Raw genomic sequence first — 27,620 nt, 5'->3', positions numbered from 1 at the left:
CACTGCCCACCTGCCTGCTCCCCCCTTTAATTGGTTAAATACTGTGTTTAACTGGTTAACTAAATACATCCCTAGCTCATAGCCTCCTGTTTCTGGGGTATATGGAATCCATGGGAGACAGGACTCAAAAGCTCTGCTTGACCTTCCAACTACAGGCAAAACTGCTGTGTTTTGTGACATCTGAGTCAGCAAAGGCCCCTCATGAAGTTGCCAGTGAGGCAGCAGCATCTCCAGCATGAATTCCCTTGTCCTTTTCAGAGGAACATGTGGTTTAGATCTGTGACAAGTCACTTTTGGAGGTAAATGGTGCCTATTTTGTACCTTGCTCAGTGGCACTTCTGCATTTGGTCTGAGAAATCTAGGTACAATAAAATGGCAAAATAAAGAATTAGCATTAGAGACCATGCTCATTTTCTGATAATTGCATGGCGTGGACAACACTGAGCCTGCAACTGCACTGCAAATGACTTTGTAAAATCCCTTTCTCAGAAGGACCATACCTGGAATATTTTTAATCCCTAATCTGCAAATTCCACTCACCTCTTCAATGGTGGTGATGTTGAAGGCCCCTGCTTTGTAATAAGCCAGTGAGGCAGACTTAAAGAAATATTCAGAGATGCCGAGGTAAAGCATAGAATTGCTTTTGTCTGGGAGTGTGAAGGGAGCTGGTACAAAGGCAAGATCACTCCAATTTCGAAATGGATAGACTGCACCCTGCAAAACATTATTGTCATTTATAAAATCTGGGCCTGTCAAAAGCTCAGAATGTATTTACAATGGCGGATCTTAGAGGGCCCTCCACAGAGAATGCTATTGGCCTGTTTTTCAAAAATGCCGAACATCCATTGAAGTCATCAAGAGGCTACTTAGAGGTTAGCACTCTAGAAATTGTGTCTACTTATTTCTGTGTCTAAATACTGATTAAGGAGTCATCTGACTTTAGGCTCCAATTTTAAAAAAAGTCTTGACCCTTGCCTCCATCCCCAGGAATTCAAATCTGAGAACTGTCATCGAGAGATATCCAGTGATGTCATCTACCAGGATGGTGCACAATGAGAGATGTGATTTCTAAGGGCTTGTCAACAAAGAGACTTACTGAGTAGCCAAGCGAACCTATCGTGGAAGCACTAATCAGCTGTTTGGACCCTACTGTCATGCACTGAATGTTCTCTAGTGCTCTGCTCATTGAGTTGCTAGACAACGCTGCCAGAACCTAAACCATATGGGCAGGTCTGCCAACGGTGGAGGAGAGGACAAAAGGGGCAGTGTCCTCCAGGCCCTTTAAACTGCTGCCAGAATGCCACACTGTACACTCCAGGTGGCTCTAAGGTTGGGGTGGGGTGGGTTGGGGTGCTGTGTCATGCCTCACTTCAGGTGGCGCAGGGGGCTGGCTGCTCCTGGTCCTGCCCCTTCCACCCAAGGCCTCACTTCTTCTGGGAGCACAAAGCCAGCCCCTCCCCGCCCCACACACACACCTTGTCCAGGGGCTTGCACAGGCTATCAGCTCCCCATGCATATGGGGCTTTACAGATAAAAATCAACACCTTGAAATGCATCCAGAAACAAACTGATAGCTCGTGTAAGGCAAGGAGCACAGGTGATGTAGAAAGAAGAAACAGCCAAATATACTCGGGGTAATTACTGCACTAACTATAACATTAGCCAGAGGAGAAATAGTGACGGTTTCAACTCTGAAGTGCTGAATATTTCTGAAACTTGTGTAACCCAGAGGCACTGAGGCTACTGACAAGGGAGAGTGAAGTCTATTCTACAGCCTTAGCTGAGAGCCGTTTGACTTGTAGTTCATGCAGTAGACAGAGGCACACGGCTTTAGCCCCTCAGGTCACAGGTTCATTCTCACCTGCCGATGACCCGTATTTCTTGGCTTTACACTAGAATATTTTAAAGAAAAAAACCTATATTTTTAGAAGACAAAATTTTAAATGATTTTTTAAAAAGGGAATATACTCGGGATGTTAAAAATACAAACTGTGTATTCACATAGTAAAACTAAACTGTTTTTACCCTTTACATAGCATGACAACAAACCCTTACTGCTCAGCACTACATTAAGCAGGATGAATTATCCTTCCCTCCTGTTTCCTTCAATTGAAGGACATTCTCAGGGGCTTGAGTCTCAGCAGTGCTCTTCAGACTTGGCTTGCTCTCTTTCCAGAGCGCTTTCTCTCTCTTTGTCTACTTCCTGGATTTGTTACTTAATCATCACTCCTAAAATATAAACACTCTCCCTCTCTAGTTCCAAGGTCCAGACCTTGTAATTCATACAACTCCCATTGAAATCAGGCCCCAGTGACCTATTTCCCTCTTTTCTCCTAGGGTTGGATACACACTGTATCTTTTTTTCTTTTAACCTGCTCAGTCTTCTTTTACTGCTCTCTACATGCTACGGATAACTGACCAACAGAGTCAAAACCACTTGTGATGCTAATTTATTAAACACCATGTCCTGTCTTTACAACAGAATTGTTGGGGAAAAAACCCAACCCAAATGAGACATTGCTTTGGAAAGGACAAAAAGTATTTAAAAAGCACAGTTCCAGACAGCTAGCATTAAAGGCAATTACCTTTAAGTCCAGATCAATGTACGATTGGAAGATTCCTGGAGAGTTAACTAGGGAATAGTCTATTTGTGCAAAGGCATCGATCTGGGTTGGGACTGTAAATGTGGTAGACAAAACAAACAATTATTAAGTGTAACACTGCCAGCAACGTTTAATTCAGAGCAAATACAGTTCTTGAACAAGAAAATGCTCAAAACAAGGAGGGAGGAAAAAAATCAAAACAAATATTTGTGGTTAGGAACGCTAGGTGTTCCCTTTGGAAACTGACCAGCAGTGATTCAGACCTAACATTCCTCCTGTCTGACCCAACTGTTAGTTGACTACTTTCCCCAAGTTCTGTTTTTGTGAGAAACACCTGAAAACTGAAGGGGGGCACTGCCATTTCCTGACATTTTCAACTACTTCTGATCATATCCTATGAGTCTGTTTGGTTTCAACAGAAGTCTTATGCTTACAGACAGGGAAAAATGGACTCTTAAAATATCATGGCAAGGTAAGAACTACACAATTTGGGCTCAACACTGCAAAGTGTTGAGTGCCTCCTTCAAGATACAGAACACCCTGAACTCCTAGTCTTCAGGGATAATTGAAGACATACAGCATCTCCCAGGAAGCAACAGCAACTGGCAGGCTTAGGCCACTATAGACAAAGGCAAGATATGCAAAGGTTTGTAGACATCTAAAGAAGCAGATGGGGTATAATGGGATTTTCTGGAGCACCTAAACAGCAGGCAAGGTGCCTACCTCCCACTGATTTGGGTGTACAGCTTCTTTGGCCTTCACTATGATATATTTCACTCCCTATTCAGCTGAAATTCCATCACAGTAGTGGTACAAGGCTGATAACAGAAGATCTACATCTGGAATGCTCTGCCATTGAAATGGAATAGCTTTAAACAACAAACTGGTGCCCAAAGAGAACAGGTTTATAGGGCGACCTGACAGGGGTTTCTGATCGACTAGGGAGGCTGATCCAGGAGATCCCGTACAAAGGGGCTGGAAGGTTATAAAACAGAGTAGCTAATACTCTTTTCTGAGTCTTCACTTACCATTTTTCACAAGCTTAAGCTGAGAAGAGCTACATGTAGTATGCTGATGAGACAAGTAGAACCTGCCTTCCTAAACACAGATGGACCTCCAAAGATTTCCAAAGGGAGGAATTGCTGGGGAGTGGAATGCATTTGTTGTTTTATAAATGAGCTGTACTCTATCTGTTAAATGGATGAGCAATGTGAATGGTGTCTCTGTGTGTGTTATGTGCTTCACAACTGTCATGTGCCTCCTGAGAGGATAAACTATTAGCCAGCAAGCTCACACCTCTTGATGGAGTTCTGAGAGAGAGTGTGTTTAAATATTGAGCGGTATCTTGGGGCATCAGTTCTGGTTCTGAGTGTCTATGAGGCTCTGTTGCCAGTAGCAGGCTGAGTCAGGGCCCAAGAAATGTACTAGAGAGGCCTAGGAGAAACAGTACTGCAGATTGCTGAGATCCAGAGATGTTTAACCCAACCAGGGACTCAGCTGCTGGGTGCCCATCAGACAGTGCTAGCAGGGGAAACTCAACTGAGATTTGTGACAGCAACTGACAAGAAAACAGCAACATCTGAACAGTATGAGATGAGGAATAAAGGTTGCATCACAGACTCACCCTGAAGTGCTCTGAGCTGTGCATCAATCCGCTGGATCCCTTGTCTGATGTTTGGACACGACTGTGTAAAAATACAACAAATTACGTACTGGCTAGTATATATTGTGTTCTTCCCCTTCCAGTGGATGAAAGTCAGATCTTCTCAAATAACTGTGATTATCTCACTCTCTCATAGCAGGCCCTTATGCTGTATCTAGTTTAACTGACAACCGTAGGTGTGCACAGGGGATGTGCTGGGTGTGCTCAGGCACACCCTAATGTCTCAGAAAAAAAAGTAGCTTTGCGTTTTAATTTAATTGCATGATATGCTCTTTTAGTTTTAAAGTATGGATTATTGTATTATGCAATAAGCGCCGGATGTAGAAATGTATAGAAAGCCCGCATTTGCTCTCAGCATGTCCTTTTCGCCTTTAAAAAAAAATTCCCTGGATGCACACCCTAATGAAATGTGCTGCACACACCTATGTTGACAACCACAATGTACACAGACAAAGATGTGTTTAGTAACTAACATTTCTTACAGTTACTGTCCTATTGCAACCCGGGTCCCTTAGTTTCACCTCTAGTGTAAGTGTAAAAAATAATAAATCACCATAGAAACTTAGCCCCGTTGTATAAGTCAGCCAGAGGGAGAACCTGACCCGATGGTGACTATTGCCATGTCCAAGAATTGCTAGAGTTTATTTGGAAGTTGGTGCCTGCAAACTGATGCTGCTGAAGGTGCTGGTCAGTACAGAATTAGGTTGTAGTTTTTCCTAGTTATCAGGTTATTCCTTAATCAAGTTCAAGATTGTTGCCTCTGAGATGATGCAGTTTCATGTGTTCCTTAAGTTTCTCCCTTTAAACAATTTATAAAAACTTACGTGTGTATGTAAGCTCCTGTGAATGGGCTTCTCCAGGTATTTAATGAAGAATTTATAGAGCCAGCTGGAGAAAAGAAAAAGAAGAGAAAAGCCATTGCTTCAGTTAGCTGAACACTATAGTAATTGAGTGTTATACATTCTAATCTACTATATATTTTAGAGAGTTTGTCTGTCTGTGGATGTGTCTGTGAGTCTGTTTGTTCAATAACTTCTTCTAAATGTAAGAGCTAGGACTACCAAATTTGGTACACAACTTCCTCTTATGACAGGGTGGGCAATAATTTTGCTGGGGGGGGCACTCCAAGATTTTGGAAAGTGGTCAAGGGCCGCACTATTTTGTTGAGGAGGTGCGGGGTCTAGGATGGTACAGAAGGGCATATAAGGTAAGGGAATGGGGTGCAGGAGACAGTGAGAGGTCTGAAAGGGAGTCTGGGTGAAGGAGGGGGCTGTGACCTGGGGCAGGGAATTGAGGTGCAGGGTCCGGGAGGGGGTCTGGGTACAGGAGAGGATTCTGGCCTGGGGGAGGGGTGTAGGAGGGGATACAGAGTCTGGGATGGAATTATGAACAGGGGAGCAGAGGGTTTGGATGGTGACCTGGGGGAGGGAGTTGGGATGTGGGAGGGGCAGGGATGCCAGAGGCAGGCTCTGGCTGGGAAGTGCTTACCTAAAGTTCTTCCGGCTAGCAACCCTGCAACATCGACAAGGCAGGCTGAGCTCCCTGCCTGCTGTAGCCCCAGATTGCTTAAAACTGCAGGCTGCTCCCTCCAGGTGGCTCTCAGCTCCGGGAGGTGGGAGAGCCTTGCATTGCCCACATCCCTCAGGCCAGTCTCTCAGCTCCTATTGGCCAGTTGTTTCACATGAAGCCTCCCCCTCCCTTCAGAGCACAGAGCCACACGGAGGAGCCCTGCACTTAAATCAGTGGCTGCTGCATGCCCAAAAGTCGTGGCAGGGTGTCTGTGGGCTGGATCCGGTTGCTTGGCAGACCAGATCCAGCCCGCGAGAGGTATCTTGCCCACCCCTATCTTGTCATAACTTAAAAGCAAGGTCACAGTTTGGTTGTGCCATAAAATGGGATGTGCCTGGAAGGGGACTGGTATGCATAAAACCATACAGAAAATAGACAGAATCACCAGGCAGGTGAAAGGGGCTTGCTGGGGGCATGCCTCCCCTCCAATCCAGGACTGCTTCAGACCCAAACCTCCCATCCCCTCCAACAACCCTTTAATGATGGTGTGTGGGGGTGGTTAAGTTCCTCCCTCCCCTGATTCATACATGAATACTGCTGGCTGTTCCCCTTTGTCAGGGAGTGAGGGGCAAGTACAGTTTGCTGCATTCCTCACTCTGGCTGGGGAATGCAGGGAGCAAATGAACCTGGACCTGCCCCAGAGGGTGGACATGCACCCCTCCCGTAGCTGTACCCATTGGAGCTGCAGCAGCCTTGGAGAGACACTTCTCACCTGGCCCCAAGCTACTATGGTGAGTGAGGGCTGGGGCTGTCCTTTCTCCCCGGGGCTGCTTGCATACAGAACCCCTCATCTCCTACCCCACTGCAGAGCAATGATTTAAATGAAGAAAAACAAAAATTAATTGATCTAAGGACCCGAGCAATGCCGGGTAAATTTTCTAGTATACCTCTATGTATAAACTGGACCTGCGTGAACTTGAATATCCTAGCAGACCAGTCTAATAGGTGTTGTATTAATTTATGTATAGGCCCTAGTATCACAACATAACCTGTACCAGGATAAAACCCCAGTATACACTGGACCTGTCTGTAATCTGAAAACTGCCAAAAGATGCTGTCTTCAGAGCTGGGCAGCTTGAGAATGGCCGCTGCTGGCCGAGAGCCCAGCTCTGAAGGTAGTGGAACTGTCAGCAGCAGCAGAGAAGTATCTGCATAATGTTTGACTTTTGCACTGGAAGGGATGGCTATGGGGAAGGCTAAGGCAATTTTTGGGGTGGCTATACCCCTATACACCACCCTCAGCACCACCCCTAGGCTCTGGTATAGGTCAGGCCTTCTCATTCTCACCTATGGTTGAGGATTAGAATATAACCCATAAAATGAATGTTAATCTTGAAATAGCATGTGAAACGTCTCATTCATCCATGCCTTCTATCTCACTATCTAAAAAGGGCTCCAGCACAAACCAAATGACTGAAGCAGTACCACCAGTGTCTGTTCCCTTCTGAATGGCATTTCTTTAAATCCTCAGTGAAAGCTTCTTGCAACGTTTGGGCTACATTTTCAAAGGGCCTTCAAGTTGGCCTCCAGTTGTACATGGCTAATTTTGCATGCACAAGAAACCTATGCATTACAGTTTGTGCTGTGTTATCACCCACCAACAGACACTAATGATAAACTTTACACGCACTCCATTTTAACCTGCATTTGTTTGTGAAAATCATAGTGTGTGTATTTAAATTCTATCTTTTTTTGTGTACACACATGGCAAATGTTGCACACTTGCAAAATAATATCATGTTCTGAAAATTTGGCTGAGAAGATGAATTTTCAAACAGGGGGACCTGGATTAGAACCCACCTTCTAGATATTGGTGCTGCAATAGCACACAGGCTTCTAAAAATGTATCTGGGTGACTAATTTTGAAAAGTGGGCCTTGTACCATTAACTCGGTTACTTTCCACTGAAGTGTATAAAATCTCTTGCACTTACCTGATTGTTCCATTCAGTTTGATGTCCATACCCCGAATACTCATTTGGCAGCTATCAAGTGACATTGATGGGTGACCTGTGTTGTCTTGCGACATGGTGAAGACTGCTGTAATAAACACTCCTGAAATGGACACTGTACCTCTTCCACTGTCTTTGCTGCACAGACAAAAAACAAACTCAGCTGTAAAGTCTACTTACAGGGAACAATGAAAAATTTAATGGATCAAAGAGACTGTTTCTTTCACTGAAAAGGAAAGGAGATGGTTTTGCCTATCTCTAATGATTAAAGTAGATGACTATAGAGGTAGTTCCTATGAAGAATCAGGTTCCACACAATAATCTGCAAGGTCCAAGTGCTGGAATGATGTTGGATTTGTCAAGTTTGCCAAATGTCACAATTTTACAGAGATGTCTAATCCATGCCAAATTATGATTCTTCTGTAGAATGCAATAAATTTTTCTTAGCCTGGAGTCCAACCTGGTGTGATTCTACACACTAAAGCCATTTACTGAAGGGAACTGAAAGCTGGGTAATAAATATAGATCGTAAGGACTGGCTTAGGAGGAATGAGTACAGAATTTGAAAATGTATAGATCAGGAAAAATGATGGCCAAGAAGAATATGATAAATGTCTATATTAAGTATCTGTTTATTATTTATACAATGCAATACATATGCATGGCACTTTATAGACAAGTAAAAATGAAATGACCAATCCTTGCCCTTACAATCTAAATATTCTAAGAATGTAAACAGCAAGGAGGAAGATGAATTGTACTTGGTGACCCCCTGTGGTATGAATACAAATAAAGCAGGGGTGGGAAACCTTAGGCCTGAGGGCCAGATATGGCATCCACCTTGCCTGGATCTGGCCCCCAAGGCTCTGCCCAGCACTGGGGAACCTGCGCTGGTGCTCCAGTTTCCCCCTCCCCGCAAAGCCCTACTGCGGAGCAGGAGCACACAAAATTTACTAGCCTAGGCCTTGAGGCTCTGGTGAGTGAGGGGAATGTGGGGAGTAGAAAAGGAAAATTCAGACTGAATATTAGGAAAAATCTCTTAACTGTGAGGTGTCACACACTGGTTTATAGTCTGTTCCAGAGGCAACACAGTCATTAAGGATATAAGCGACTTGTCGACTATCAGATAAGCAAATACTTATCAGATAGTCGACTAATGACTCAACTAGTCACTCCTGCTGCTATCAGACAGAGGCAGGAAGGGGGGGAGCAGAAGCCAGTGTTGGGGGGAGCCAGCTTAAAAGCCGGTTCCCCTCCAGCACCATCTCTGCGGGGGACATAGGCGTAGCAGGGGACCGGCGCAAGCCGGGACAGCTGATTCCTGGCTTGCGCCTGGTCCCCCCACTGCACTTCATCCTTTAAAATGTATTAAGAGTCTGATGGCTCTTAATACATTTAAAAGGCAGAGCTGCAGCGGGGTTAGCTCCCAGGGCTAGAGCTAACCCCACTGTGGCTCTGCAGTCCGTCCGTCCCCCCCCCGTTATCAACTAATCAACTAGTCGATGGGAATTCCATCAACTAGTCGATTAGCTGATTAACTGCCATTTAACATCCTTAACAGTAATGTGGTGCTTTTTAATGGGGCTGGATTGTAAGGTTACACTCCAATTCCATGTAATTAATATACCTGCATTCTAGTAAGTGTATGTATGTGTGTATTTTAAGAAGCAAATCAAAGGTATAATACTGTGTAAATAACTCAAATAGCACTGTAACTGGAAGGTTAGCAAGTACAGTGAGTGAGATGCTCACTTCAGTTCCACCTCTTTGTCACTGGGTAAAAAGGCCAGAGTACTGTAAAGGAGCACTAGAAGTTCCATAGTTAGCAAGTGTAGACACTGAGAAAGTCAGCCATGAAGCTGTCCTTTTAGCCCCATCTTGCAAGCCATGGTGTATGGGGCATGTTCTGGCAGGAGTGGTTTGCTGTGTACAGGGCTGCTGGATGCAGTACTGTGACATATTAATCTGAAAACAGAAGTTATGGTCCCAGAGGCCGACAGCCTTGCCAGGTCCCTGGGCAAGGTGCGGGCTATGTTCTGTGCCCCCAGAAGGGGTGGAGCTGGGACTAGGCAGCCCTCAATGCCACCTGGAGAGCATTGTGCCTGTCCCAGGCAGACTTTAGTGCTGCCTGGGACATGCAGTACCATGCTCCAGCAGCAATTTAAAGAGCCTAGAGCTCCAGCTGCTGCCACTGCCACACTGTGAGACATGATGGTGTTCCTACTTCAAAGTAGGAATAAGAGATCCTCCGGAAAAGGGCTTTATTCCGGAGGATCGCGCCAGTCTAGACGCTTTTTTCCCGGCTTTTCCCCAAGCCGGAAAAAAGGCGGCGGACATGTTTATTTAAATCCGCGGGGGATATTTAAATCCCCCGCGGATTTCCCTATCCTGACTTACCTGATTTGCATGGCTTTTCCGGAAATTGTGGCCAGTGTAGACATAGCCCAGCTGTGCTGGCAACTGAGAAGTCTGGGTCCTTTTGTATCACCTGGGCCTGGGGCAATTCCTCCCCCTCGGTGGGCTTAGAAATGGAGGTGGCCACAATTTAGTAACTTACATAGTATAAGGTAGAGAGACAGAGTGGGAGGTAGTATCTTTTATGGGAGCAATTTCGGTTGAGAGAGACAAGTTTTCGAACTTACATAGAGCTCTTCAGATTTGGGAAACATACTCAGAGCGTCACAGCTCAATACGACGTGGAACAGATTATTTCGTGTAAATACATAACACGCATTTCAAGGTGAAGTTGCCTGATAACCTCTAGTTACCAGAAGGAAATGAAGCTGGGGGAAGGGCGGATGATCAGTGGGTCACAGATGGTTGTAATAAGCCATAAATCCAGTGTGTCTATTCAGAGCATGATTTTCAGAAAGCGAAGATGTGAATTTAAGACAAAGCTCCCTGGCTGGCCTTATAAAAGTGTTGTGCAGGTTCCTCTGAGGAAAAGGACTGATGGGTCTGATATAGAATGATCACTTTGTCACAAGTGTTCGCCCACAGTATTACTTAGTAAACAGTCATTTAGATAGTCCTGGGGGGTTCTCTAGTCCCAGAGAAGTCCAGGAGCAACAGGGTATAAAGATGGCTTAAAGTCACTCGCCTCCACTTTCTCTAGGCTGTTGATTTCACAGTGTGCTTCTTGGGGTATGCCTGCACTGGACCTGGAGGTGTAACTTCAAGCTTGGATAAATATATGCTAAGACAGCCAGGTAGTTGCAGCCGTATCTGTGGTATGATCGCAATTTTAACTGGAAGAGAATGTCTCGCACTGGAGAGCTCTGTGAGACATGATGGTGTTTGCTATCAATCTGATGTTGGTAACTGATATCAAGTACTTGGAAAAAGAGACATTGGTTACTAAACTTTGAATTTTCCACTTCAATTCTTACACCAGAAAATACTTGGGATACACAAGTCTATACTTACAATAACCAGGTCCTTATACTCCAGTTTGCATTGAAGGTTGCATAAGCATGTTGAGTTGATAGTTTAATCCCACTCCCTGGTATGAGGGATACAGAAGCATCTGGGAATTCAATGGTGTTAATTCTTACCCTATACAAGGAGGAAAAAAAGATATTAATTTGCATTCCAAAAGCAAATGAGAATCTGAATCAAAGTTTAAACTTGATTCAGGGTCAAACTTCAGAGAGTCAGAAATTCTCAGAAGCAAAGCAGAGCCCTCCAACAGGGCAGAAACGTCCCTCTCCGGCACTAGACTGAACTGTGCCCTCTTTCAATTCCTAATTAAAATGAATATTATGAATGTCCCAGTCATGGGAGGTTTTTAAGAACAGGTCAAACAAACATCTGTTAGGGATTGTCTAGGTTTACTTGGTCCTCCCTCACCATGAAGAGCTGGATTAGATGACCTCTTGAGGTTCCTTCCAGTCCTATAGTTCTATGAGTCTATGAATGTGTCTCATCTCTTAGAATCAAGATTCTAGTGCAACTTTTTGAAATTATTAGTTCTGAATTCATGTTATGTGACTGTTCTCGCAACATCTATTTATAGGACCCTACTGAATTCACAGTCCATTTTGGTCAATTTCATGGTAATAAGATTTTTAAAATGTTAAATTTCATTATTTCACATACTTAAAGCTGAAATTTCATGGTGGTATAATTGCAGGAGTCCTGACCCAAAAAAGAGTGAGGGGTGGGGAGTGTCACAAGATTATTGTATGTGCTTGTGGCATTGCTACACTTACTTCTGCACAGCTGCTTGCCAGGAATCAAGCTCTAAAGGCAGAGCTCACCACAGCAGTGCAGAAGGAAGGTTGCTTCCAGCAAAGCTGGGCCCTTAGTCAGCAGCTGCCACTCTCTGGCTGCCTAGCTCTGAAAGTCCAGTTCATAAAGTCCAGTTCATAAAGCATTGGGGCAGGGTGAACCGTCACACCACCCTTACTTCTGCACTGCTCCTGGCCAGGTACTGCCTTCAGAGTGGGGCACCTGGCCAGCATTACAACCACTGCTCTCCAGTTGTCCAGCTCTGAAGGCAGCACTGAAGTAAGGGTGGTGTGACGATTCACCCCGCCCCAATGCTTTATGAACTGGACTTATGGACATAAATGTACATAACTCACAGGTACTTTGAACAAATTACTTCATGTAACCTGTCAGTCTTCATGTCTTAATCTGATGGATCTGTTTATCTTTTTTTTTTTTTTGGTGTATGAATCATTCTTGTGCGTAAAATTAGACACATGGAGTAGGGAATACTTTATGGGTTTTAAATGTGTGAATGAAAGTTATCAAGGGAGGCCTCAGTGTCTGGGCAATCATATACAAATAGCCTTTTGTCCTTAGGTCTTATCAGTGGATGGTAGGGATGGGCCAGGTGACTCCCCATTCAATAAGGGAATCTTTAAAAACAATAGGAAAGGAGGAGTCTTTTGTCTTTGGTTGGCTGGACACACCAGAGAAAGGTGAACCAGAGACCCCAGGGGAAGGGAGAGTACCCTGGATTGGAAGGCAGCTGGAACAGAAACAGTTTTAGGGTGAGTTTATAATAAGTTTGTGCTGAGGATTTTAGTGTTAGAATTAGCTAAGCATTTTTGTTACTTTTGATTTGTAATCTACTTTGCTCTGCCTGTTCTCTCTTATTACCACTTAAATCCTACTACTCAATAAAATCACTTTTTACTTACTATCAAGCCCAGTGTAAACAATTATTACCTGGGGGAGCAATCAGTGTGCACATCCCCCCTTTCCTTGTTAAAGGGAGCTTACCTAACTAATTATTTGGGGTTTGATCCCATGTGGGGAGTGGTAATCCAGGAAGCTGGATCTTAAAATGCATTCTCCTTGGACCAGAATGTCTGTACTGCTTCTTGGTGGGGGCCGTGATTCTCAGTTTTGTGCCTTGGCACGGGGAGACCAGGGAGCTGGCCCAGCAGGACAGGGCATTGAGAAGCCCCAGAGAGCAAGACGGTGGAAGTAGCCCTGTCAGCACCCCAGGAATCACCCCAAGGGGTCATCTGTGACCTCACCCCGTCACTGGTGGAAATGCTGCAACCCCCCTTAACTTATATAACTTTGTGACCCACTGCAACTCCCTTTCAGGTCAGAAACCTCAATTTGAGAAACACCGGTCACCTGTATAGTATAGGGTAAAAGCACACAAAAGGCCAGATTGCACAGGAGGACACCAGATTTCATAGTCTGACACATTTTGCATGGCTGTGAATTTTGTAGGGCCCTATCTATTTACAAACTGCTTTATTGGAGAATATCCCTGCCAATCATCTTATTCACTTGACTAATTCTGGGAAGCAAAGACAAAAGAGGCATGATCATCGCTGAAGCATATTCATTTAAAATGTTTGAATGAATGTTCACTAATAACTTTTGCAATATTCACCCAAATCTATTACTAATCTCTAGAGACACCTGGTACCTTCCTGTAGTTTTTTTTTAAGATATTGTATCTGCCAAATTTTCAAAGACTGATGTCCCATTTGCAAATGCCAGTGTGTTTTCATATATACTGTTAGCTCAAGTATGCATGCAAATTAGGTAAATGCTTATATGAGCAATCAGCTAGACATCTGTCTGACCTTTGTGCATTCATGTCTGTGATTTGTACATGCAATTAAGGTAAACTGAGCAATCAAAGGCAAACAAAACAGTTACATACCTATATTTGCTTAAAACTCTTTGTCAGTCCTGTTTTTGAAAGTTTGGTCTCGTATATTTTTAATTTTGTACTTTTCATTACTCCAAATAATCTACAATTTCTGCATCTCTTGCGTTAAGTGTGAGAGACTTAGTTTGTCCTCTTTTTTTGCGATCTTTAATCATGGTTAGTGGTTTACCTGCGGGGTCATACACTTGTATTTCAGGTACAGTGTGACTTATTCATCTGAAAATATGAGCATGTCCTGCAAGGATTCCTATCAATCAGTAGAATACAATGTTTACCTTTTTCTTTCTTTCCTATAACTGTGTCAAGCAGATTTCCAGTAACTACATCTTAGGTGTCAATCAAGCATCAGGACAACTGACCAAATCATGCTGATAGCATGATACTTTTAATTTTCTCTCACAGCTATATTACCAATCAGAGGCAAGTAACCCAGACCCTGATCCAAAGTGCATTGTGGTCTTTCCTTTGACTTCAGTAGGATTTGTTTTAGGCCTCAAATCATAAATGTGTCCTTTCCCCTTTAAATAATAAGCAATGCATGACACGGTGTTATCTTCAGAACAACCTGTAACAACAGTACCAAAGATAGCATCCAGTGTGCTGACACTATATTGCAAAGAGCTATTTCATGTTATTGTTTTAAAAGACACTTTCCTAGTTTGCTCACCCTGAAAGTATGTAGTCCACATCCCCAACTCCAGATTTCTCCCGACCACTCCAATCTGGGAACTTTTCGTCTTTTATTCTTTGTTTCAGGACCTTCAGCCCAATCTCCTTGCCTGCAAGGGTACAGAGACCTCTTCAGCTGCACTAATATAGCTGAAAAGTTTACACAATGTACTTCAAGTTTAGGGGATTTCTAATGTTACCCCCTTTTCACTGTATTTAGGGGATGCTCTTTCACATACCCTGCCATATCTATGAAACCCTCTTCTCCCTCCCACCAAGCCATGCCCTTCTTACATTTATCTTTAAATCTTCCTTTTCTCTATAGCTGTGAGCAACTCATTCTCTCTCAGGGTATTCTTATACTTGGTATTAAGGGCTCAATATAATAATAAAGTCTGCGGCAATGTACTATGGAAGTATCAGACTTACCATAGTCCAGTCCTTTCTGCGTGATCCTCACTTTGAGCCCAGGGTTAGCATCAAGCTGCTGGATGAGCCAATGTAACAAGAGGAAAAAACACCAACACTTCAGCATCTTTTCCTGTTTTCACAGTGACCTGTGGACAATATTTATAATTAAACCATGCAGATGCATGCACAAAAGCCTCCTGCCTTATTAATAGCCTGGGGAGCAACTGTCTCCCCACTATGGATGGGACAGAAGTGGGCAGTGAGGATCCGGAGACTCAACCAGTGACTTTTCAGCATGCAGACGCACTTAACTGACACTGTTTTGTTGAGCTTACAGGGGCGCCCACACCATCCAAAATCCCTGGGCTCTGTCTTCCTGCAGACACTAGCCTTCTGTGAAAAATAGGGGCGCTACTGCACTTTCCTCTTCTCTGGTCTATACTGCTACCAGCCCCACCCTGAGGAGCGATAATGTGGCAGAGCAGCAGCTACCAAGGAGATGGAGATCTGTGCTCCCCTTGTGCACCTGGGAACATCGATGGTAGAGGATGTGAAGCCTCGGCTTGTACATAGGCCAACACTGAAATGAAGTGGCAGATGGTGGACAGCCAACATGCAGCTCACTGGATTGGGGGAGAGAGGGGGGAGAGAAGACATTTTAGATGTGCAAATGCTTATTCCTAAAAAAAGTGTTATTGGTTCCACTTCCAGTGGGGTGGTCTAGACAATGTAGACTCTGTGCACTCTCATAAATACAACCCTGTGTGAATACAAAATTTGAATCTGCAGCTGCAAAAATGAGCCGCAGATATGGACATTCTCATCTGTGGATGTGGATACCCACAGATATAAAGCATGGTTTCTACCCATGGTTTCTACCCATATGTAGAAGTTAGTAGCAACTCTGCACAGCTCATCATTGTTGTGGTGAATGAGTGCAGCCAACCATGTTATTTGAGCTTCTGTGACTAGAATATTGGAAGTGGAATATTTCAGGAAAGAGGTGGAGAAATTGGAGAAGGTCCAGAGAAGGGTAACAAGAATGATTAAAGGTCTAGAGAACATGACCTATGAAGGAAGACTGAAAGGATTGGGCTTGTTGAGTTTGGAAAGGAGACAACAGAGAGAGGATAATAGCAGTTTTCAAGTATCAAAAAGGGTGTCACAAGGAAGATGGAGAAAAAGTGTTCTCCTTGGCCTCTGAGGATAGGACAAGAAGCAATGGGCTTAAACTGGGCAAGGGGAGAAGGGGGGGAATAGGTTGGACATTAGGAAAAAGTTCCTAACTGTTAGGATGGTTAAACACTGGAATAAGTTGCCTAGGGAGGTTGTAGAAACTCCATCTCTGGAGATATTTAAGAGAAGGTAAGATAGACATCTACTATGGATGGTCTAGACAGTACTGGGTCTTTCCGTGAGGGCAGGGGACTGGACTCGATGACTTCTTGAGGTCCCTTCCAACTCTAGTGTTCTATGATTCTATGACTATTATATGACCCTCAGTGCATGTAGGCTAGGCTGAATGTCTATGCTGACAGCAAGATTTACTGTGGAACAGTCTGTCAGGAGGAATGGTGGACACCTTGGGTGTGTCTAGACTATAGGTTTTTGTCTGAAAAAAAGTGGCCTTTTTTCTAAAAAACTTCCCCTGCGTCTAGACTGCCGCTGCATTCTTTCGAAATTAAATCGAAAAAAAGTGGCTTTTTTTCGACCATGGTAAACCTCATTTTTCAAGGAAGAACGCCTTGTTTTGAAAGTGCTCTTTTGAAAAAAGGTATTCTTGAATGAAAACAGGGCTTTTTCGAAAGAGAGCATCCAGAGTGCCTGGGTGCTTGCTTTTTCAAAAGCAGTGGTTGCAGTCTAGACGCTCTCGAAAAAACCTCTTTCGAAAGAGGCTTGTAGTCTAGATGTAGCCCTTGTCACTGAGGGCTTTTACAATTAGATTGGCCAAAGCACTAGAAAGCGTACGGAAGAGAACAATCCCACAAGGAAGTGGACTGGATGAGCTAATACAGACATTTTCTAATTGTGGTCTGTGGTCCACTGCTTGGAGGGCTGACTGATCACATCATGAGGGTTCTTCTTGATCTCAATGGCTATGCTGCATTATTAGCAGCTAATGCACATTAAATGTTTGCCACTTTTATTCTTCCATGTAAGGAATTCCTGTAGTCACCACCACCAGGATGGTATGCAGTGGCATTCAATCTGTGTGTGATGATGGCAGTCCACATGTGAAAAAGTTTGTGAGCCCCTGATATAATGGGTCTTTCCTATCTCTAACTCCTATGAATCCTGTGATTCCTGGACTCAATGCACTCATAAGCCAGGTTTAAATAGTTCAAATTGTATAGTTATTAGGTAACTTTCATCTAAATTGTGTGGAAAAGGGATGTTCAGTCTTTAACCTGCTCCACAGAACAGCTTTGTCACATTGTCTTCAGCTGAACTCACATGGGTGAGTAAAGCAATGAACTATCATTCCACATAAAGAACAAAAGAAAAATTAAGAATATAGAGAATAAAACACTTTTCCTTGCTTTCCATTTTAAAATGCACCCACCCCTATAGTTCTAGGCACGTTTAGAGTAATTTAAAATCCAGATTTTAAAGATACACCTTTGCATAGCTAAGCTTTGCCAACAAAATAACACTGCAAATTAAGACCCATCACAATCAACTGAACAAACCATTCCTCAGGTCACTTGTTCCTCAAAAGCCAAAGAGGAGCATTGCAGTAGGCAAGATCAGGATGTGACAGAGCAAATGGGATAGTGAAATCCAGAGCTGCGGTCTCCATTCAGAAAAATTCCCATTCAGAGCCAGGTCCCTCTCTTTTAAAGCAGGCAGTTTGGTACTTAGTTCAAAGACCTCCACTGATTGCAGCAGCAGTGATCTCACAGAGGGAATGGTCTCTCATGTAACCAGGAGCCAAACCATTTAGGAGTTTATAGGTTAAAACTAACTGAACTTCACTCTGAAATAGAGCTGGGTGTGAAACAATTTTCCCATTCCACAAAAAAATTCAAGATTTCAAAAACATTTCTAATCTGCACTGGGGGAAAAAAACCTAGTCCTTTCAATCTTTTACATAAAAAATGATATTGAAAGGAAACCACCCCAAAATAGCCAATAGCCCAGTGATTTGGGTACTCACGTGAGATGTAGGAGACTTGGGTTCAAGTGCGTATGCTGCTTGAGTGGGAGCTCTCTCAATAACTCCTCTTGGACCTGTTCCAGTTTGTACAAATATCACTTAGAGCAGGGATCTAAGCTGGGTCTCTCATATCCTAGGGGAATGCCTTGACATCTGGCCTATATATTCTCTCATGTTATCAAGGGGACTTGCATAACTGCTTCTGGTTGCTTCCCCCAACTAACCAACATTACCTGTCCTATCAGCACCGAAACTCAGCCTTTCCTCTGAACCCCAGTCTCTATGGATATGGGTTAAATTGTTTCATTACACCACCTGCATAAGCTGTCTAAAGAGAGCCATAAGACCTGGGTAATTTTACCTGACCAACATATACTTCAACTTAGAGTAGCTATATAATATGCAAGTTACATGTTGACTCCAGTGAGTCTCACACATAATTACTCTGATACTTGTATCTCCAAAATAGCTCCCTCATTTACATAAACCACTCTTGTCATTCTTTTTTTTCTCTAAGGTACGGGTTTTCAAACATCTTCAATTCCTTAAAAGGAAGAGAAAAAGCTCCTTTGTTTCCATCTATGTAGATCTCCAAATTTTACAAGTTATTTTATTGACCAGAACTATATCTCAGCCTGAGGCTCTTCTGTTTGATGTTTTATGGCTGCTTTGCTGACTAATTCCCTAAAAAGTTTAGATAGATCTTTCCAGTAAAGGTTTCCATTCAAACAAGCTTGTGCACTAACAAATACAGACCAAACCTCCACCACAGCTTTGCTACTGTTTTCTACAAATATTACAGTAACATAAAGACTCACAAAAGTAGCCAAATACTTGTTAATATATTACAATATTCATAGCTTTTATAGCTACCATTATAGAAAATCCCTTAGAGTTTATCACCCAGACTCTTCATTGTAGCCTCTGGTGTGATCAGAACCAAAACTTTCTTCTGCTATTATGAACCACTAAAGAGAGGTAGCTGCTCCTGTCTATACCCCAAATTCATACAAGGAATCATAGCACATAAAAACAAGACATAAAACATTTACCTGATTTGTACCCCAGCACAGCCCCGTAGCTTTACGCCACTGAAACGTCTGCATTTAATACACAGCCTGGCAAGGTTGTTTCTAGTTCTCCTCTTTCTTCAATTGGTCTTTAGCATATTGGGAAGCGTGTTTGTTCTTTGCTGCTCAGTCAACAGGAAAATGAAAAAACAGATTAATATAAATGCAACAGCTAGGACAGTTAACCCTTCTTATACACTGAAATTCAACCTGGAGAAATGCTCCTTAATACCTTTAGGGAAAAATAACTACAAACCTAGATTTTCAGCGCAAGGGGACACCAGCAGGAATAGCGCAAGAGCTCTATGGATGATAGTCAACTGAAGAACAGATACGAGTTTGCAATATGATAATACACCATAAAAAAGTCTGTCATAATTCCTGCCCTGAGTGCTGGTGGAAATAATACCACAAAGAGACAAGATCCTGTCTGAGTGTGAGAACCAATATTTGCTCAACCCATTTTATGACAACAGAAACTTGTGAAGTGCCAAAATCTCAGAAGCTTCACTAAAGGCAAGGGTCATTTGCAGAGCCCACAGTACCTCCCCGTTTAAACTGCCGTTTTTTTCTGAAAAGCCTCATTTTGAAAAAAGCGGTGGCTACCATTATGCAAATGAAGTGTGGGATATTTAAATCCTGGCTTCATTTGCACTTTCAATACGTCTAACTTACATCTCTCTGCCGACAGAGGGGTGTAGTTTAGACATACCCCCAGCTCCCAGAAGAGTTCTTGAACCAGGGTGATGTGGGCCCATACCTGGCTGGCAGAGTGTCCTCATAGGAGTCAGTTGTCCAGGCCTGGGAAAACCCTGGATGCCTCATTTTCTGAGAGCAGTGGCGACGATGGCCATGCACTTCGTGAAGACCCGGGGACAGCGGAAAGCCCAAAGGGGAGGGCTGTAAACTGATAGTGGTTCCTGCCCACCATAAAATGAAGGAACCGACAATGGTGGGGCACAATAGATATATGAAAATATGCATCTTTTAGATCAAGGGCAGCGTACCAGTCTCCGGGGGCTAGGGAAGGAATGATGGAGTCACTATCTTGAATTCTGTCTTGACGATGAAGGTGTTGAGATCTTGGAGGTCCAGGATGGGACGAAACCCACCCTTGGCTTTGGGGACCAGGAAATACTGGGAATAGAAGCCCCTGCCTGACACCCCCAGGAGAGGAGCTGAAGCACCTCCTCCTGCAGGAGAAGCTCATGAGAGGGGTCCCTGATGAGGGATGGGGTAGGGCGATGGGAGGGCAGGGGAGAACAGACAGGGATAACATACCCCCTTCCCACCATTTCTAGGAGCCAATGGTCCAAGATAATAGATTCCTAGGCCCGGTGGAAAGGGAATAGATGGTCCAGAAGGTGAGGGGCAAGGGCTTGTAGGCTGTCTCTGGTGTCTCAAGGACTTATAGGCGGGCACTGACTCTGGTCGTGGGTTGGTCGGGTGTGGCGTCTGCTGTTCCTCCTGTTGCTGTTCCTGTTGCAGTGATGGAAGTTGGGGCATATACCCTGCTGGGAAGACCCAGGGGTGTTCCTGACTGAGAAGGAATGCCGCTAGGTAGCCAGGGTGTGAATACCCAAGGACATTAAGGTGGCTCGGGTATCTTTGAGGCCGTGCAGACATTGGTCCATCTGCTCGGAGAATAGGGACGGGCCCTCAGAGGGGAGGTTCTTATGATGTTCTGTAGTTTAAGAGGCACCTCAGACTCCTGCAACCAGGAGCTGCAGCGCATAACAAGCCCTATAGCCATGGCATGTGCAGCCGCGTCAGCCACATCGAGGGCAACCTAGAGTGTGACCCTAGAGATCTACCTGCCTTCCTCTGAGAGGGCTCTAAACTTGGGCCGAGTGTCCCCGAGGAGTAGCTCGGTGAACTTATCCAGGGAGGCCCAGGTGTTATAGACATAGCGAGACAGCAAAACCTGCTGGTTCGCTATGTGAAATTGGAGGCCTCCCAACACATAGGCCTTCCTGCCTAACAAGTCCATTTTCTTGGTGTCCCTATTTTTGGGGGTAACGCCCAGTTGGCTCTGCCTCTCCCTTAAGTTCACCACCTGGATGACCAGGGACCCTGGAGGAGGATGGGAGAAGTGATATTTGTTCCCCTCCTGGGACATGAAGTACTGACGCGTGGCCCTCTTGTCTGTCGGTGAGATAGAGGCCACGGTTTGCCAGAGGGACTCAGAAAGTTTGGCCACCATTTTGTTAATGGGGAGGGCGACTCTGGTAGAAGTATCAGACTTCAAGATGTCGACAGTCGGGTCGGAGCCCTCCAACACCCTCCCACCCTGGATCCCCAGGTTCTGGGCCAGGCGGCGAAGGAGGTCCTGGTGTGCCCTAGAGTCCATAGAAGGTAGAGTATTGCCCAGGGCCTTGTTGGGGGAGGAAGACAAGAATCCCTTTGGCTCTATCTCCACAGGGGCCGCAGCCTGCAAGAAGACCTGAGAAGCCACCGGTGAGGGCCTTGTGGGTGGCTAGACCACCTGGCCCTTGGTGTCTGAGGGCCGTGGGGAGGTTTGGCCTAGGGGAAGCAACTGCCCTGATGCAGGCAACCAGGTCAGTGGGGTCGCTGAAGGGGGCACCCTGGACCGAGAGAGGACTGACTCTGGTCTAGAGGGACCCATGTGCACTGGCTTTGGTGGTAGGCCCATGGGGTCCAAAATAGCCAGAGATGGGCCTGGAGCCTGTGGGGGCCAGGACTGCTGCAACACTGGTACCAGGACTGGCTGTGTCCATTGATGCTGTTGCTGATGAGCGGAGGTGCTCCGGTGCCATGACTGGTGGGAATGGGACTGGTGCTAGGACCGTGACCTGGATCCCCCTGGATGACCATGTGGACTCTACCTCTGAGTAGGTTGAATACTCTGATGCCAACCAGGGCGGGGCGGAGGCAGACGCAGTCGGTGATCTGGCTGATGGGGCGTGTCAAGCCATCGACTCGGGCTTACCCCAGTGCCGGGACTGGCTGAGCCTATTGATGCTGTTGCTGATGAGCACTAGAAAACAGTACTTAACAACAACTTAGAGAACTGATAAGGACCTAAGAACCATAACTGCTGAAACTAGAACAAAGAACTTTAGAATCAAGTGACTGCTAAAGGGCACTTGCTTGGCAAGAACACATTCCAACGACCATCATAGGTGGTAAGAAGGAATTGAGAGGGTGGAGGGCCAGCAGGGGCATATATTGGCTGGTATATCTGCACCACTCCAGGGGGCTCCCCTGCTGGCCAAATGGGTACTGCTAAGGGAAAAATTTCTGACTATGCGTGCACGCTACGTGTGCACACTTATATGTAATGGACATGAGCAATCACTCAAAGAACATTTTTATATCAGCAGATCAGCATACCTAGGCATTTAAAAAGTTATTCTACCAGAACATAGCTGGAATCACTGGTTATTCATCGGTCAGAGATTTATCTGCCTCTGTCCACTTGTCAAACCTCCCTCTCTCTTGCACTGTTCCTGGATGCCTCAACCCCAGTTTGTTCTAGACCCCCTCTGCTCCTTTCTTCTTCTTGCTCCTACCACACTCTCCCTCTCCTCTAGCCATACCCCACCACACACATATCTTCCCATTATCCACCCACCCAAGCCTGGCTCCTTCTGAACCCCAACCTCCAGTTCCTGCTTCCTGTTCCCTTAATCATGCCCCTTGTCTTCTGCATTCCGTTCAAGTTCAGGATGTTCCTCCTCCTTCATACTAGCTAAATGTCAGCAGTGGGAGTACTGAGAGCACAAAAGAGTGCTAATGTTAAATGGTGATCTGGCAATGTAAAGCCCCATATCACATCACCAATCCCTGGGAGCCATGCAATCCCTGGAGCATTTAGTTAGAGATCAAGTCTATGATAAGAACTTGCTACTAACTTTACCCATTGGCTGCTGGGATTGCTTCATTCTGCAAACAGGAAAATCTCCAAAAGTGAGACCTACGCGGGGGGGAATGGATTTAGAGTATGTCTACACAGCAGAGTTATTTTGGAAAAACGGACATTCCGTTATTTTGAAATAACGGACAGCTTATTCTGAAATCCGAAAACCTCACTCTACAAGGAATAATGCCTATTCCAAAATAGCTTATTTTGAAATAGCCAAGCAGTGTAGGTGTACCCTAAGTGATCTCTTCCTGATATCCATGAAACTGCTCCATGCTCAGATCTTCGGTGGAGTTTTTAGAATGGAAGTCCTGTTACACTGATAGACTATATGTGGGAATTTTGAGGCAAGTTACAAAGCCCTAGGATAGTGGTCTATTTTTATACAGTTAAAATAGTTTAAAATTATTTACTCAATATTCTGCCTTTTACTTTACTGTGGAGTCCGAGAGATTTTAACCCCCCTCTATTCAGCTACCCAGAACCAATAATTTAAAGGTGACAGGCCTTATTCATATTATGCTACTGCATAACTGCTTCGAGGCTTTTACTCCCTCCTTGTAGTTTAATGGTTAGCCATCTGTGCTGAATCCCAGCACCGCCTGTATCTTAGCCTACTGTTAATATTCTAACCTGCAATTGTTGTTTCTTTTACTCCTCTCTGTTCTAGTGTTATATTACTTAGAAGTGACTTTATAAGATGTAGTGATCTGTGAGGAAAGATTAGATGGGAAAACATTTTTTTTCTTGGAATGACACAATAATATGGAAAAGAAGAGAAACAGTAAAGAACACACAATTCTAAAGCAGAAAAAATATTGGCAGAGAATCCCCAACAGAAGAAGAGAGAGAAAAGTGCCATCCAGGAAATTAAGTACAGTATAATGAGCTAAAAATAAATGTGGGAAATTTTAGCTTCTGTATTCTGGACTGATCTTGAAATTCTTGGTTCTTGCTTCCTAGGCATTGAAACCATCAACTTACTTAAAAAATGCCAATGTTTGAGTGAGTCCAGGAGAAGCAGAATCTGAAGGGAAAGATGTGAGAGCAGGAGTCATCAACATGACAGGTGAAGACACATGTAATGGAGCACAGCTAGTCCTCTACGCTCCTGTATCTACTAGCTCAGCACTTGGAGATCCTGGGGTTCAGTAATCACGGGTGCTTTTATTTACATTTGTGCTTGCTTTCACCAACTTCTCACCATGCAATGTACACAGCTCTGGGTTCATTGTGTCAGAATCCAGTAGGGAATTCTGGATGCCTGCACTTCCTCACTCTCCTCCATCCAACTGCCTTTCCCTGGTTTCCTTCATCTCAGCCTCTTATATAACTCTGAGCTAACTTGGCTGGCAGCTGGTTCTCATTCCCCAACGAGGGCACATTCTTTCCAGCCAGCTCCACTTTTATTCACCTAAATGGGGCTGGGTTGGGATGGGGGGGCTGATTTTGCAGTCCTTCGCTTAGCATTTTCACACACCTTCTCCAAACGCCGCATTCACCTGTCTGTATCCTCTGCTCCCTCTGCTGGTCAGAGTCCTCTTTCCGGGATTCTGCCATCCCACATCTGCAGAAGCTGCAGTGCATGGGGGTTAGGCAGCCCATAGATCTGTTGCCACCCAGAGGTCCTCATTTCAGTCATATTCCCAGCAGTGTCCCCCTTCCCTTTCTGCCTTTGCCCCCATCAGGGGCAAACACAACTCTCCCCTGGGCTCCCAGGATTTCATGTTTCTACAGTCGGTCAAGTAGGTCCTGAGCCTGGTCTTCCAGGTATCCCCTCACAGAGAGTTCTGTTGAGCCTGCTGGCTTCCCAATTGGCTTTAGGGCACATACCTCCTCTTGCTTTTGGTCTTTCAGCCCTTCCTCGCCCAGGTTCTGTTGGACCCGAAATGCTCCTGCAATATTACCATTGGTGCTTTTTCATATTTTTAAATAAGACATTAGCATTTCTGCAGCTGTCAGTAAGGGGGATGTTGTGCACAATTGTCGATAGCATATTATCAGACAGTGCAAATTTGAAGATTTCCCCTCCCCACAAATTATGAAAAGTTGTATCTTCAGTATATTAGATAACTATTGGACTCAATATCTGTTCTTTTCTATGTTACTGACCTGAATTTATGGGCTACGGATTATGGCTCGCCACCAGCTGCATCTAATCAGAATATATTTACTTCCTTGTCCCAGTTCAGGCTACAGAGCGAGAGAACACAGACCTCTATCTCAGGAAAGGACTCTTGGGTTGCATGGCAAGGACACTTGAACTGAGAACAATACCAATTTGTTAAAATCTTTATTAAAATAAATGAAAGAAGAACAAATGTTACGAAAAATGAGGTTACAAGGCAATAATACAATAGTAAGACTCCTGGTGGTAACATTTCTAAGATAAACAATTAATAGCCTAGTATGCTCATACTCTCCCTTGAAAGCCTGGTGAAAAGAGACCTGGTGAATTTGATGAGTGAGACAGGTAGATGAGCAATGCTGCAAGATGAGCTAAAAGCTTGCTAGAACCTTGCTGTTCTCCAGGACCGAGCAGCCAGCCCCCAGGAGAACAGTACACAGTCATGCGGCCAGCAGCAAGGGGACTTCTCTTTGCAAAGTTGGCTCAGGGATCCACCTGCCCTGCCAAGCAAAAGCACAGAGCTCACATCTAACCCTGATGGCTGGAACCAGACACAGAAGAGCCCCACTCACAGTACGAACAGCAGCCGGCTGACTTCACAGCAGTGTAACACATCGAGGGTTTAACCCGGCCCCTCTGCCCTGCGCTGCAGCAGGCACATGGATTCCTTCTGCTCGGAGAAGCCCAGAGAGCTGAGCAGAAAGGCTGGCTGGTTTTGGTTTTGGTTTCCTGGGGTGAGGGGTATGGCAGGTGGGGAGCAACCCCGGGTGGAGGGGAGGTTACACACGGGAGGGGTGACCCAGCTTGCACCTGGGGCTGCAGGTGCCATGGGGGGCAGGGCGGGTGCCCGAGCCGTTGTGCGCATGGGGGTGTGGGGACTGCGTGCCGGCGGGGAAAAGAGGGGGGGAAGAGGGTTGGTTATGTAACCTTGTGGGCGGGAGGGGGCAAGTCCCAGGAGGCTACATGCGGGAGGGGTGCCCCAGCTCGCTCCTGGGGCCGCAGGTACCTCGGGGGGCAGGGCAGGACCTCAATTGGGTCCAAAAGTACCTTCAAACCTTCTCCTGGATGAAAGGTTATCCCTCACAAAGTTTGGTTGCGGTAGCTCTTATAGTGTCCAAGTTACTAGTGCACAAACTTACAAACATTCTCCTTTATATATGAGAAGATAGGGTGGTACTTGGACAGATGTGGTGGAAGAAAATCAGATTCTCTGTCTGTGTGGGGCACAGGCTGGCAGTTAGGGAGGTAGCGAGCGAAGGGTGGGGAGGAGCAGGGCGCTGTCTATGTGGGGCACAGGGTGACATTTAAGGAGGTGGCGAGGGAAGAGTGGGGAGGAGCGGGGCACGGTCTGTGTGGGGCACAGGCCAGCAGTTTAGGAGGTGGTGGGGGAGGGGAGGGGTGGGGCAGAGCGGGGCGCTGACTGTGTGGGGCACAGGGTGGCAGTTAGGAAGGTGACAGGGAAGGGGGGTGGCAGCGTGAAAAAGAGCCGACCCCGCTCCCTCTTCCTCCGGGTATGTCTACATTACCCCGCTAGTTCGAACTAGTGGGGTAGTGTAGACATACCCTCCTTCTCTCTCTCCCCCCCACCCTTGTGTCTGGCCCAGCATCACTGATACTATGTGTCCAGGGAGATTGAATTGTTCTACAGGTTTTTGTATATTATCATTCCTAATATCTGATTTGTGTCCGTTTATTCTTTTATGTAGGGGCTGTCCAGTTTGGCCAATGTCTATAGCAGCAGGGCATTGCTGGCACATGATGGCGTATATTACATTGGTAGATGTGCAGGTGAATGAACCCGTGATGGTGTGGCTGATGTGGTTAGGTCCTGTGATGGTGTTGCTGGTGTACATATGTGGACAGAGTTGGCACTGAAATTTGTTGCATGGATTGGTTCCTGAGTTAGAGTTACTGTGGTGTGGTGTATAGTTGCTGGGGAGAATTTGCTTCAGGTTGGCGGGTTGTCTGTGGGCGAGGATTGGCCTGCCTCCCAAGGCCTGTGAAAGTGAGGGGTCATTGCCCAATATGGGTTGTAGATCACTGATGATGTGTTGGAGAGGTTTTAGCTGACGACTGTAGGTGATGGCCAGTGGTGTTCTGGACACACAGTAACAGATTTCCCTGGACCCACAGTAGCAGATTTAAAGGTAGCCATCCTGCAGCAAAAAAATGTCAAGACCAGACTTCAAAGAAAAACTGCTGAGCTACAGTTTATCTGCAAATTTGACACCGTGGCTACGTCTACACTGGCCCCTTTTCCGAAAGGGGCATGCTAATTTCACAGGTCGTAATAGGGAAATCCGCGGGGGATTTAAATATCCCCCGCGGCATTTAAATAAAAATGTCCACCGCTTTTTTCCGGCTTTTAG

General features: G+C 45.2%; 1 protein-coding gene across 1 annotated transcript in view; it reads right to left on the bottom strand.

The window, feature by feature from the left end:
- Positions 1-27,620, bottom strand: part of BPIFC (BPI fold containing family C) — a 53,576-nt gene that overhangs the window by 8,826 nt on the left and 17,130 nt on the right. Inside the window, exons 2-11 of the mRNA XM_006137975.3 lie at positions 19,223-19,362; positions 18,171-18,244; positions 15,032-15,159; positions 14,601-14,712; positions 11,212-11,340; positions 7,768-7,923; positions 5,091-5,154; positions 4,228-4,288; positions 2,586-2,677; positions 541-714 (exon numbers count right to left, since the gene is read on the bottom strand). Of these exons, the coding sequence (XP_006138037.1) occupies positions 541-714; positions 2,586-2,677; positions 4,228-4,288; positions 5,091-5,154; positions 7,768-7,923; positions 11,212-11,340; positions 14,601-14,712; positions 15,032-15,137 (894 nt within the window). The 5' untranslated portion in view covers positions 15,138-15,159; positions 18,171-18,244; positions 19,223-19,362. The remainder of the gene's footprint in view (positions 1-540; positions 715-2,585; positions 2,678-4,227; positions 4,289-5,090; positions 5,155-7,767; positions 7,924-11,211; positions 11,341-14,600; positions 14,713-15,031; positions 15,160-18,170; positions 18,245-19,222; positions 19,363-27,620) is intronic.

This window comes from Pelodiscus sinensis, chromosome 1, assembly GCF_049634645.1.
Source record: "Pelodiscus sinensis isolate JC-2024 chromosome 1, ASM4963464v1, whole genome shotgun sequence".
In the NCBI taxonomy this organism is placed as follows: domain Eukaryota; kingdom Metazoa; phylum Chordata; order Testudines; family Trionychidae; genus Pelodiscus; species Pelodiscus sinensis.
The sequence above is the reverse complement of the archived record's forward strand: the minus strand, read 5'-3'. Positions and strand labels throughout refer to the sequence as shown.